The sequence below is a fragment of the Alligator sinensis genome, unplaced genomic scaffold (assembly GCF_000455745.1).
Source record: "Alligator sinensis unplaced genomic scaffold, ASM45574v1 scaffold771_1, whole genome shotgun sequence".
NCBI lineage: Eukaryota > Metazoa > Chordata > Crocodylia > Alligatoridae > Alligator > Alligator sinensis.
The window spans coordinates 285,834-299,560 of record NW_005842911.1 but is presented as its reverse complement, the minus strand read 5'-3'; the positions used below and the strand labels follow the sequence as shown (position 1 = coordinate 299,560).

General features: G+C 46.8%; 1 protein-coding gene across 1 annotated transcript in view; it reads left to right on the top strand.

Annotated features, from left to right (window-relative positions):
- The first annotated feature begins 5,922 nt into the window (after nucleotides 1–5,922).
- LOC102388803 (flocculation protein FLO11-like) overlaps nucleotides 5,923–13,727 on the top strand; it is an 8,081-nt gene continuing 276 nt past the window's right edge. Inside the window, exons 1-4 of the mRNA XM_025192305.1 lie at nucleotides 5,923–6,053; nucleotides 10,030–10,097; nucleotides 10,346–10,505; nucleotides 11,951–13,727. The exon at nucleotides 11,951–13,727 is cut by the window's right edge and continues 276 nt beyond it. Coding sequence (XP_025048090.1) covers nucleotides 10,368–10,505; nucleotides 11,951–13,727 — 1,915 coding nt within the window. The 5' untranslated portion in view covers nucleotides 5,923–6,053; nucleotides 10,030–10,097; nucleotides 10,346–10,367. The remainder of the gene's footprint in view (nucleotides 6,054–10,029; nucleotides 10,098–10,345; nucleotides 10,506–11,950) is intronic.

The window sequence follows — 13,727 nt, the reverse complement described above, 5'->3', positions numbered from 1 at the left end:
AGCAACGTCCACCTTCTCACTCAAATCCCTCCTCATGACTCACATCCATGACTCCTCATGACTCACTGCTTGTGGCAAATGGTCACCATTAACACAACCACCATCACTCAAGCCTTTTAATGGAGCAATCTAGAAGAATCCATGACAAAAGTGAGTTAACGCCCGTACCTGTCTTACCCTCTATGCACATGCCTTATCCTCCTTGTAGCTATCCCTTGAGCTACTCATCTCAAACAATCACCTACCCTGGAGATCTTTAAAAAATGACTTGACATGCACCTTGCTGGGGTCATCTGCCCAAGTGCAGAGGGGCTGGACCCGATGCTTTTGTGAGGTCCCTGCCAGTCCCTAGCATATCACACAAGTTTCTATTATACACACCAGTGGCATATCTAAGCACTTTCTAAGTCAAGTGGGTCTCTAGTAGATCTCATGGCTCCTTGACTTCCTTCCTTGGTAGAGGGGGCTTAGATTGGATGATATTGTTTAACCAAATGAGATCAGAAATGCTAGGGTAGAGACTACATCTTTAATCATAGAATCATAGAAAATTAGGGTTGGGAAATTATAGAAAATTAGACTTGGAAGGGACCTTAGGAGGTCATCTAGTCTAACCCCTGCTCAAAGCAGGACCATCCCCAACTATATCAACTATACCATCAACTATATCACCTACACCATCCCTAACTATATCAGCTGCATCCTTTCATCGGCCTGCAACTTACTTTAACATGTTTGAGAGATGCTGTAAAAATAACAGCAGCGATATTATTCTGAGTGAAGGCACTTGCCTTCCAAAAGATGATTTGGTGGATGGGATTATGGCTGCCTGAGAGAGCAAGGGCCTGAACACAGTGATACTTTCCAGTCTTATGTCCTTAAAGTCCTACGTAAGGATTTAATGCTGATGGTAGAGTTAGCAGAAAGCAGACTTCTCTAGCAAAGAAGGTGTACCCAAATCGTGACGGCTAGATTATGGATCACAGTCATTCCTCTATGCTCTTTTTCAGGCCTTTGCATCCAAGGAACACAAAAGCACTTCACACGCTTCAAATCAACCAACGTGTACAACAACAGACATAGCTGATCAGAGGAAGTGAGAAAAAATGAATCGCAGCAGCTGGACCCCCATCATGTAGTAGCTGGACCCCCATCATATGTTGGCACATGCTCCAAAAGCTCAAAATAATTCTAGTCCTGTAGACTAGCCTGATCAGCAAAATGTTACCCAGCTGAAGCTGATCAGCAGCATTTTAGCCAAGTACTTGTCTTCCAGGCTGAAAAATGTGTGGGGATACCAAAATTGCACCTCTTCAAGCAAAGCCCAAATGGCAGAGCTCTTTTCTCAGGGCCATGCACCGGCTAGAATTGCATGCCAATTTATTAATCCAGTTGTTGGAGAATCTGTATTAGTGGTGTGTGGTGTGCACTGGCCTCTGCTGGTAGAAGTGTGCATAGGACATGTGCATACCCAGAAGCCTGGAGACATTTTCCAGCGAGGTTTGAAATAGGGAAGTGACAAGGAAGGGGAAGAAAGCAAGGAAAGCATCTCTTATAGACTGTTATATATGATTTCCTAAAGGGGAATGATGTGTCAGTCTTTGACAAGTCCCCTAAACTGGATGCAACTAAATAGAGGTGAATTAACTGCTTTTGCTTTTTAGTCACTTATCGCATACTTTCACTCACAAGTATATTTTACACTCTTTGAAATAGCCCTGCCATCCACCCTACTCACAGCCCTGATGGTGCCAAGGACCAGGTGTTTTAGAGAAAGGCATCAGAAGCCGACGGTAGAAGAGGCAGGTCATTTGCCCTTACGTAAGAGTCCCATCCTGGTCTAGAAACCAGCTTAATCTCTGAAGCAGGAGGTTTAATAGTTGTTGCGTATGTCACTGTCTCCCATAACTTTGGAGAGTCCCATAAAGCTCCAATGCCTGACTCCTTCCAGATCTAGAGGCAGAGAAAAATCAGCAGATGAATTAATGATCTGTCCCTCCACCGTCAGCAGAAAGTATTTTATTCTGAGAGGATCTCTGTGGGTGGGGGCATTAATTCTCAGCCAGATAAATGAACCACAGGAAAAAAAGTCTGCTTTGGCCAGGGGAATGGGAGAAAGTGGAGAAAAAGGAATTAAAAACCATCCGTGCCCTAGTGTTGTATGAAAGATGACATCATTCTTGCAAAATAAGAGAATCTATTTAAATCCTGCATAACTCGAGTTCTTAAAATACGCATCAAACACATGCCGCAAAAGAATCTGTATTATTCATTGAGCGGTTACTCACATCCCTAACATCAAGCACTGCATTATTCACATGCTATTAACCACCTGGGAGAATAGTGATGGGAGCACAAGAGTGCCTTAAATAGGTTTCTGTATCTTGGCCTAAGGAGAAGTATGCTTATTGCATTGCATCTATTCATTAATACGTGAGCAAAACAATGTAAGTTGGCTTATGAGAGTTGACGTACTATTGTCTTACAGTCTTCAGTGAATCAGCAATAATGAGGGTTTCAATGGACTAAAATAACCCAGTGGTAGGGATCGGCACAGTATCACGTGCAGACAGAATCACAGGACTCTGGATCTCTCCTGCCCTCCGTACCTACACCCCTGTGAGGATCGCCGATGCAAATGCAAAGGAGGCGGCATAGTCAAGAAGACAAGATCCTTTGAAAAAGAAAGGGGCTTTTGCTATCAGCAACCTTTCTTTTTTCAAGCCATCTCTCTCCAGTCCAGCCTTTTTCTTCTGGCATCCAGACCTAAATTGGCCTAAGCTCTGTGCTGAAACATGGCTGCATTGAGTCATTAAATGATTGTTTTCAGTCTTACTAAGGTCCCTGCTTAGCAGAGCTTGTGTTGCCAAGAGGTTCCCTTGTCTACTGCCCCGATGTATGGTCCAAGCTGAGATAGCCAGGTCACTTTCCCATCAGACGCATCCTTAAAAATGGATCACTGGTGATTCCCGAGAAAACAATCAACTGCAACAGATTCTCGTATGTCAGGGCCATGCCTAACAACTTTCATCCCCATCACTGTCAAGTAAATATTTGCAATTCAGTGAAGACGCGTGTCACCTACTTGAATTCTCAGATATCCCAGACTATTCATGCTCAGAGCTGCCTTTATAAAAAGAAACAAAATGAGTGCCCATATGTGGCAAAAAGCTCAACAATGAAAATATTAACATCAAGGAAAACTGGATCCAGCAATGGATCACCATTGACATCACTAACACATTTCTTATTGCTGGGGGGATTGAATAGCAGCTGTTAACTACCTGAAGGGGGACTCCAAAGAGGATGGAGCTGGGCTGTTCTCAGTGTGGGCAGATGACAGAGCAAGGAGCAGTGGGCTCAAGTTGAAGCCAGAGTAATTTAGGTCGGATACTAGGAAAAAAACTTGCTAGGAGGGTGGTGAAGCACTGGAGTAGGTTACCCAGAGAGGCGGTGCAATCTCCATCCTTGGAGGTTTTGAAGACCTGTCTAGACAAAGCCTTGGTTGGAATAGTGTAGTTGGGGCTGGACCTGCTTCGAGCAGGTGGTTGGACTTGATGTGACCTCCTGAGGTCGGTCCCTTCCAATCCTCATTTTCTATGATCCTATACCTCACATCTAAACCTCCTGCCTTCGTTTCACCAAGGCAGAGCTGAGCAATGTTACTTCCCCCATACTGAATGTTGAACAGGGGTCATTCTGGACAAGGTAAATGTAACTACCTACTCCATAAATGTAATGTTATTAAAGACCAAGTGTGAGTGTGGAGAAACCCAAACTGTAGCACACACCATGGGGGAATGTCTATTATCATTTTAATGGCTGCACTGCAGACCTGCACCAGGCTACTGATGATGCCTTGCAACAGATATCAAGTCTAAAGTGGTCACTCCAGCCTTATCCCTTGGTGCCGATGTTTATAGGAGGCTTTTAGCTTTTCTCGCATTTGGTTTCTATATTCCATACAAATAAACAAGAGTTTGTTCCCAAAAGCTTGCAAAAAAACTAGTTTTCCAACTATTTAGTTGGTCTAATAAAAGGCATCACATTTACCCAAAAAATCCTGTATACAAATAAATAACACCCATATTAAAAATGAACACCCAGCCCTTCTGCCCTAAATTCTTAACTGAGGGGGCAGGGATACTAGCTTTCTAGATCCTGCCTGTCTGGAAGATTTCAAGGAGCTTTGCAATCACCAGGCAAGACCACCCCAGCAGCATGTTAGGGGTGTGTTGCAATGGGAAACATTTTTTCCATGTTATGTCTCAGCAAAGTGAGTGCCAGGACCAAGAACAGAAACAATCTTCAGATTATCTTTCCTTCTTAAAAACTGCATGGCAGGAAAGGCACCGCAGAACCAGGGGCACTGTCAGAACATTTCGTCTGGCTCTTTCTGGGTGAAAAGGGAACAGATTTGCCTACAGGAATTGCACCCTGTAGTTCATGCTGCTTACATGCATGCCACCCTCCTTGGGGATCCTTTGGCAAGAGAAGTCATCAAATGCCTCTAGGAGCAGAGAACTGTCATTGGCTAAAGATAACGTGTGGGGAACTGAATTATTTTTACAGCACCTAGGTCTGATTCATGGCTGGAGCTCTGGCTTCTATCATGAAACAAATCATTAAAAAAAAAGGGGAAAGTAATTTAAGTAGCCATTACTGAACTGTGATGGGGGCAGCGGGGATCTCGCATTGGATTTCGCCTTGTCTGTGAACATGAAGTCTAACTTCAGGAAAAATAGCTCTCCTGCATCTCAGAAGAGATATCCTTATCTCCCCAGCCCCAGACAACTACACTGACTTCTCCACTCATCAGGATCCAGTTTAAAGGTCCCCCATGTGCTTGCTCAAGCCAACTTTGTGGATTCCCTGTCTCTCCTAGCACAACGTTGACACAACTGTGTGGTTTCTCCTTGCAGTTTTGCCATTTGGAATAACCTTTCCACTTCCTAGACTCCTCGTCTTATTCCAGCTAGCAGCTGAAGCACAGGAGGCGTTTCTTTTCCCTTTGGCTATAGCTGATATTCTCTGCAATTCTGCTGTGCATGCAGTATCTATTTCGGTAAAGTATATATACACAAAAGAGCCTACTCAATAAAAATCTGGTCTCTCAATAAAAAAAAATCATCCTTCCTATGTGCTAATCAACCCAGAATCTGGGCAAAGGCTGTGTCTAGAAAGAATGTCATCGTAAAGCTGCTTCCCCTCTCAACACAGCCCCAGTTGTGCTCCACCCTCCTTTTAGCATAACAACAAGCTTGGCAGCTAAATATTTTGAATGTTACAGACTAAAAGCAGTGTGTGTCAGCGTTCCTGTATCATCAAGAAAAAATATAACCCCCCTTCCTCCCTGGAGCATGCAATACCTGCAGAGAGCTCGCTTGTCTAGGGTTAGGGTCAAGCCCACTCTAAAACTCAGAATAAAAACTCAGGTGGCTTTGAAGAGTCACTCAGACCCATGAGCTGTTTTTAAGTATGAGCATTTCCTTGCTGTAGTTGGAGGAATAGAGGGACGGTATTAGCATCGTAGCATCTCTCACCCCTGCTTTCTAGCAAGTTTGGCTACTAAAAATGCAGCTTGAGAGAGCCCTTGCTGTAACTGCAAACTTGACATGAAGTTATTTGAACTATAAAGCACAGAGTGTCTTCTGCAATCTCTGGAGCACCTGAGAAAGGAGGCCCTGAGCTCAGTGAGGAAGTCTGTCCGCTACCAGAAACCATTTCACAAACAGCAGAAGAAACCTTCCCCCAGGATCTTGCCCAGAGCATTTGCTCTAGAGCTCAGCTCTCCTACCACCCCTCTGCTCTCAGGCATCACCTGATACCCTCTGTTTACACCCAATTTATAGTCTCCTCCTGCTCATTCATTGCCTCATTAAGAGGCACACCTGCAGTGATCTAAAACCAGGGCATGGAAGTTATTAACTCTCTATATGATTATCATGCAACTATAGAGCTATTTTGCTCCCCATGCCCTTTCCAGCTATATGTTCTAAAGCTAAATTTGCTTTAGTTCTGCCCCTCTTGGATTATATGGATTTTAAAAAATAGTAAGTATTTCTGACATGCTGGGGGGGGGCAGGAAATAAAACTCTCTACTTATCAGTTAAAGCAAAGATTTTCAAACGTGGAAACTTAACGTTAGGATCCTCCTTTTAAAAGCTTGTTCTAAATGCCTAATAGCATGTTTTTCATTTGCATTGCATTTATAGCTTCTGGATGCAACCATGTTCATGTGCTCTTAGGCCAGGCTCTTGCAGACAAATGAGTATTTTGATAACGCTGTTGTCATCCACAGCCAGAGAGGAGCAGGCGCAGTGGAAAGGCAGAGGAGTGAATTACCCACACCTCTTCCCCCATGGAGATAAACCACAGCAATGGGGAATGCATTGCCCCAGTCTTCTCTGTGCCTGTGTTGGCTATAGGGGACTTGCTTCAGCTGCTGGGTTGAAGATGGAAGTTGGGTTCTTGACCCAGGCAGATCTGAGCTCAAATGGTCAATTCACTAGTACGTGCCTCAGTTTCCACCCCCCCGGTTAAAGGAAGATCATTGCACTCATGTGTTTGGGAAGCCGTGGGGGATCTGCGGAGGGGATGAGCTTAGTGTCTGTGTGTGATGCACGGCGTTATGTTTCAATCGGAGCGGAGACCTTGTTAGAACCATGCTTGGCTGCTGTTATATCCCTCGTGGCCACGTGGTGGCAATAGTGGAAAAGGTTCCTATTATAAGTCTATATAGCCAGAGGCCTGAATGACAGCCAGCATCCCTGAGGTCTAGAAACAGGGCTTGTAACATGGCCAGGCCCATGGTATTCAGAAGTAATTTTAGGCATCCATTGAATTTATAGCTTCTTGATACAACCAAGCCCATGTGCACTTAGGCCACACTCTTGCAGACAAATGACTATTTTGATGAAGCTGCTGTCATCCACAGCCAGGCAGGAGCAGGCCCAGTGGAAAGGTTTTGCCTTGTGCTACGTGTTGCCTTCTCCAGTGGAGAGCAATGAAAATGGTTCGAGGCTGGGGCACAATATTTATGGGGGGAGGCTGGGGGAACTGGGCTTATTATTTAGTCTGCAGAAGAGAAGACTGAGGGGGAATTTAATAGCAGCCTTCAACTCCCTGCAAGATGGTTGCAAAGAGGATGGAGCTGGGCTGTTCTCAGTGAGGGCAGATGACAGAACAAAGAGCAATGGGCTCAAGCTGCAGCAAGGAAGTTGAGGTTGGATGTTAGAAAAAACTTTCTCATGAAGCCAGTAGGAAAGTACTAAAGCAGGCTGTGGAGAGGTGGTGGAGTCTCCATCATTGGAGGTTTCTAAGACCCAACTAGACAAAGTCCTAGCTGGGATGATGTAGTTGGGGCTGGTCCACCTGTGAGCAGGAGGTTGGACTAGATGAGCTCCGGAGACCCCTTCTCACCCTCGCTTCCTACAATTCGGTGATGCTACGAGACAGTCCTGGCCCCAGTTCTGAGCAGTGTAACCTGTGCTGCTTCCCTGGGGCACGCTTAGGATGGTATAGGAATAGGCTGTGTTATAACAACCCCACAGCTGGCTGGAACATCGTGGTTCCTACGGCATTACTCATTTCGGCCACTTGCAGTCTTGCAAAGGTATGAACACTGCTCCCTTTTGTCCTAAAAGTCAACCCTTTGCTACTTGGGCTAACAAAGCATGAACTGGCACTAGAGCAGGGGGTGGGGGGAACAACATGCAGCACGTGTCACAAGTGACACAGGCAGCTTCAGTGTGTGGCACATGACAAATCAGGAGGGAGCAAGCAGCACATCCACAATTAGCGCATGGACCAGAAAGCAGAGCAGCAGATTGGCCAGGGAACACAAGGCCGAGAGCAATACGAGGCCTTCTTCTCTGGCTCTATCAACCCAACCCCTCTGACATGCATTATAAAAATGCCTGAAGTGAGAGAGAATCCAGCTGGAGTTCCTGCCTAGCTGAAATGGGTGAAATGTGCTTCCATCCACCTCTAGTGCTAAGGGACCAGAATTAATTGCAGCAACAAATCAACCTATTCCCAAGGTGAAGGAGGTGTCAAACTGGGATGTTGTGCAGTTGGAAGGAGCTGGTCAAATGAGACTCTTCTGAGCACACATAAATTAGTCCAGTTTTCCACTAGGTGTTAATTATGCCCTTCCCTGACATTACTGATATCTCTGTAAATAGTCATTGGAAGCATTAGGTTTTTTCAAGACTCTTATACTGGAGAGCAATTGTATGCAGACAGAAGAAGTATTTTTAGTCTGTGTGACCCATCTCAAGAAGTTTGCAAGGAGGTGACATAGGACAATCTGAACGGGTTTCCTCAGAGAGGAAAAAAAAGAAGCATTCTTCAATAATCTATCCTAGAGTATAATGAAACGAACCCCTCCCTTTCACCAGGAATGAACCCCAAAGAGCAATGCTTCTCTGTGCTACTGGCCAAATTCAGCCCAGAGACCCCTCTTTTGCATCTCTATAGGTGTGATTGTTATTATTCATACTACAGCAATGCTGATTGCAATCATAACCCCATTGTACTCGGTGCTATAAGAACACAGAGCAAAACATGCTCTCAGGAGACTGCAGTCAAGCTAGACAAGGGCTGGAAAGAGAAATGAATTATCCACAATCATACAGCAGAGCTGGGGACAGTACCCAGGTTTTAGGGCTCTTACGCCAGGGTGCGATCCACTAGACCACACTTATTGCTATATAAGGCAATAACTCCTCTTGGAGTAACAGCGCCCTGTGAGTTTTATTTTATGGTACATTAAAAATATTGCCTTAAGCAAATGCCATCTACCTGAGAAAGGCTAGATGATACATCTCTCTCCCATAAACGTGTTTCTTTGCGTGTTCCCCTTCCCTTCTGCAATATCAGTTATTATGATCACTTGTGATTTAAATATGGTCAACGTACAACTACATTCAGAGAAATAGTCCTAACAGTACCTACCCGTAACACACAGACAGGCACAGAAGAGTATTACTTCCCACTGCACTGACATGCAGAGAAGCAATCATAGCAACAGTACTTGCCCTCCATAACGCGGTCTCTCTCTCACACAGTTTCTAAGAAATGCTTTAAAATGTGGCCCTGGGAGATGGCAAGCACACTAGCAGCATGGAAAAAAAATGGTTACGTCAAACCCTGTCATAAAAAAAATCATTAAATTCACTTTAACATCTCAGTTTCCCTTTAAAAAAATTCCTTTACATCATATGTGTCTTCCCCTGCTTCTGTGATGCATCCAAGCAGTATGAAGCAGATCCCTTCCAGAAGTTCATCCTTGCAAAACATGTTTTGCCAAACAACATTTCAGAAGCATTTGTAGGCCACACTTAAAAGAAAAATCCTAAAATTAAAAATAGCCTCTTTTTTTTTTAGTGTAAAATGTCTTTGCAATGCCCTCAGGGTTGGGCTTGCTTTGGACATACCTTGTGGTAGCTTTTGTAGCAAAGCAGTACAATAGAAGTAAGTGCACAAGGGGTAAATAAGGATGTGGAGGAGATGAAGGTGTAGCTGGGCTGGCCACCTATGAATCAGGCCGCTGAACGGAGAGGGTGTCTCCTTTGGGAGATGGAAGGTATGATTAACAACCCTATATAAGCCCTCAGCCTTCTGACCCACTCCACACTGCTGCACTGCACCTCACTCCTTCCCATACCTGGACCAGGTAAGCCTGGAGATAAAGAGTCTCATTATTTTAACAGCTATTGAACTTCTTTGCTAGTGGAACGGCCAGAATGCTCCCGGTCAGGGATACGCTCCTGGATCTCTTGGTGCTGATCTCATATCAAATAATTCCTACTGTTCTTTCCTTTTTTTTTCTGTATTACATATTAAGGATCAAAACGATAAGATTCTGTGCCTCCTGCAAGCTGGGTTATGGACCTCTGTCCAGCGTTGTCACATTGATAAAGCAGAACTTTGTCCAGCATTTATTTAACCAACAAGCAAAATGATAAACGGGGAACGGGTGTTATGGATCTGCCCCTCTGTTAATCCAGCTCTCTCTCCTTTTAGCTGCTCATCTCTCCGACTGTTCACATAGGCATCCATCCAGATAACTAGATCTCCACACAAACATCCAGGTATTTATCTTCCTATGTAAGATTCTCCAATTCCTTTATCTCTCTGCCTCTTTCTCCCTTTTTTGTTTCATTAATCCATCCATCCATTTCTGGATCCACTCTGTCTCTTCATCCACCCACTCTGTTGGTCCATTTGTCCATCTGGCTCCCCGGTGGAACAGCTCTGCCTTGCATATCACTGTAACAGCGAGAATGACATCCCTGTGAAAACAAAACCAACCGGCAGTGTCTGCTTTTTTTTCTTCCAGATTCAGTGGTACTTGCAAGGAGATGACCCAGCTGCAGGGCAATATTGAAGGCATCATCAGTGCTTTCAATGCATATGCAAAGAAGGATGGAGGCTGCATCACACTGAGCAAGGGGGAGCTGAAGCAACTTATCCAGCAGGAGTTTGCTGATGTGCTAGTGGTGAGCACTCCCAAGGCACCTGCTCTAGCAGTGACAGTCTGTTGAGTATTCATGTTTGATTGTTTGAGAGACTGCGCATGACGGCCAAATTCACTTCCGGTCCAGCCTCACTGAAATCAATAGGGTCAGTCTGAATACAGCCTCAAGGACTTGTTCCTGAATAGTGCTAAAGCAGGAAGGCAATGCAAAAATCTGGAAAAACTTGGTTCAGAGACGATAACTTTTATTAGACCAACTGAGAAATTAGGAAAAAAAAATCTTTTTCTGCAGAAAAAGATTTTTTGATTTTTTATTTTTTTTGGCAATTTCAGGTATCATCTCTGAACCAAGCTTTTCCAGATTTTTGCATTTCTTCTTGTCTTAGACCAACACAGCTACCAAATACATCCCTGAAACATAGCAGGATGGCAAATGATCACTGACATGTGGTTTTTCCCTCCCTTCTGCTTGCATCACAGGTCATGGCAAGATTTTAGCTCCTGAGGTCAAGGCTGCGAGTAGCAGCTCCTAAGTGCCAGCTGCAGCTTAAAACCCTTATTTACAACTGCTTTCCTTATGAGTCAGAGCAAAATGGCTGGGGTCTTCCTTTGTCTGAAAGGCACAGGATGCATTTCCATTCATGTAACACAAACCCTGGCATGCCCATCGACATGCTGGGAGGCACGCAGGGCTCTTCAAGCAGTCTGAATCGCTGTCCAATGTCTGTAGTTTGACATTGCGAATGCTGAAGCTTAGGCTATGACATGACAGGATGCTTAGGTACCAGAATCAAGGGAACACCGTTTATATCAGCCTAAAGAAAAAGAGAGAAATATGCATGGATGGATTTCTAGAAAGACTTTTCAGCGCTGTATGCACGCCAAGTCTTTAACCAAATAATTGCTCTTGCTTCTGCATCCAAGCAAGGGTCTTTTTGAAGCCCAGCAATTACCTAACCACCATCTATAATCCCCAGAGTAGCTCCAAGAGCACCACCAGCGATCCTCATTAATTGTTAATTTCCTTGTACGCCTCTGGAGCTCTGTAATAAGTAACAATTGCCTCCTTGTTCTAACATGAATTTCTCGAGCGCCTGAAGGCATAACATAACGCAGAGACAAGGGACCAAATATATCTATCTGGCTCAAAAAAACCCTGATTTCCATGTGCCGGGCTAATACCCTTCCTCTTCATCAGGGGCTCATCCTCTTGGCTCTCATCCTTAGGATGTGTGCCATATTCTGATGCTGACTGCAGGGCTGGGGTGAGACACCATACGGGGGGTTTCTCTCTGCGATAGTGAATGATGCAGTCATGGAACAAAATAGACTCAGGATTCAAGTGGGATTTTAGTGGTCCATGGGTTTCCTACAGCTGCTCCAGAGCTGGTCAGTTGTTTCGAACAGGAGGACATAGGAAGGGTTAATGCATTAATAGATGGGGATCTGGGTTTTGTTTCCTTGCAGAAACCCCATGACCTCCAGACCATTGACCAGGTGCTGCAGCGTCTGGACGCGGAAAGCAAGGACAGAATCGACTTTGATGAGTTTCTTGTCCTGGTATTCCAAGTGGCCAAGGCTTGTCACAAGAAGTTAAACCCGTGCCAGCCATCGGGAGACGGTCAAGGCTCAGCATCCCAGGGAGACGCAAGTAGGGGCCAGGCACAGAAAGCAGATCAGGAGCAGGCTCCAGAGCAGGGCCAAAAACAACCAGAGGCACCAGAGCAGGATCCCACTCGCCCGCAGGCTCCGGAGACCCGCACCGCAGAAGGGAACCTGAGCCGCCGTCACACCCAGGACCCAGAAGTCTCAGGGACCCAGGACCCAGAAGTATCTCAGGGAGATGGAAACCACGAGGCCCAGGCAGCTGAGACCCCAGAGCATGACTCAATTCACCGCCAGGGCCAAGAACCAGAGCAGGACCCGAGCCACCATCGAGCCCAAGAGCAAGACCCAAATCGTGGGGGCCAGGACCCTCAAGTCCCACAGCAAGATGTGAAGCATGAGACCCTGGAGTCTGGTGCCCCAGAGCAAGCCCCAAACCACCATCCTGTCCTGCAGCCCAGCGTCTCAGAGAGGGACCTGGACCACTGTCAGTCAAGTGCCTCGGAGAGGGACCTGGACCACCATCCTACCCTGCAGCCCAGCACCTTGGAGACAGACCTGGACCGCCATCCTACCCTGCAGCCCAACACCTTGGAGACAGACCTGGACCGCCATCCTACCCTGCAGCCCAACACCTTGGAGACAGACCTGGACCGCCATCCTACCCTGCAGCCCAACACCTTGGAGACAGACCTGGACCGCCATCCTACCCTGCAGCCCAACACCTTGGAGACAGACCTGGACCGCCATCCTACCCTGCAGCCCAACACCTTGGAGACAGACCTGGACCGCCATCCTACCCTGCAGCCCAACACCTTGGAGACAGACCTGGACCGCCATCCTACCCTGCAGCCCAACACCTTGGAGACAGACCTGGACCGCCATCCTACCCTGCAGCCCAACACCTTGGAGACAGACCTGGACCGCCATCCTACCCTGCAGCCCAACACCTTGGAGACAGACCTGGACCGCCATCCTACCCTGCAGCCCAACACCTTGGAGACAGACCTGGACCGCCATCCTACCCTGCAGCCCAACACCTTGGAGACAGACCTGGACCGCCATCCTACCCTGCAGCCCAACACCTTGGAGACAGACCTAGACCGCCTTCCTACCCCGCATCCCAGCACCTTGGAGACAGACCTGGACCGCCATCCTACCCTGCAGCCCAACACCTTGGAGACAGACCTAGACCGCCTTCCTACCCCGCATCCCAGCACCTTGGAGACAGACCTGGACCGCCATCCTACCCTGCAGCCCAACACCTTGGAGACAGACCTAGACCGCCTTCCTACCCCGCATCCCAGCACCTTGGAGACAGACCTGGACCACCATCAGGGCCTGGAGACAGAGGCTCCAGAACAGGACCTGAGCTCCACCACAGGGAGGGAATCAACCCACAATGAAGCCCATGAGTCGCAGGCCCTAGAGCAGGAGTCCCAGGAGTCCCAGCCAGATGAACAAGACCAGAACCGCCATCAGTCAAAGGAGCCTGAAGCTTCAGACCACACCCTGCGCCACCAGCCCCAGGAAGCCCAACCAACGGAGCAAGACCTGACCTGGGAGACCCAGACACCCAGGGTCCCCGAGGGGGATGTGAGTCGTGGTGGTACCCCGTTCTCTCCAGCACTTCAGCAGG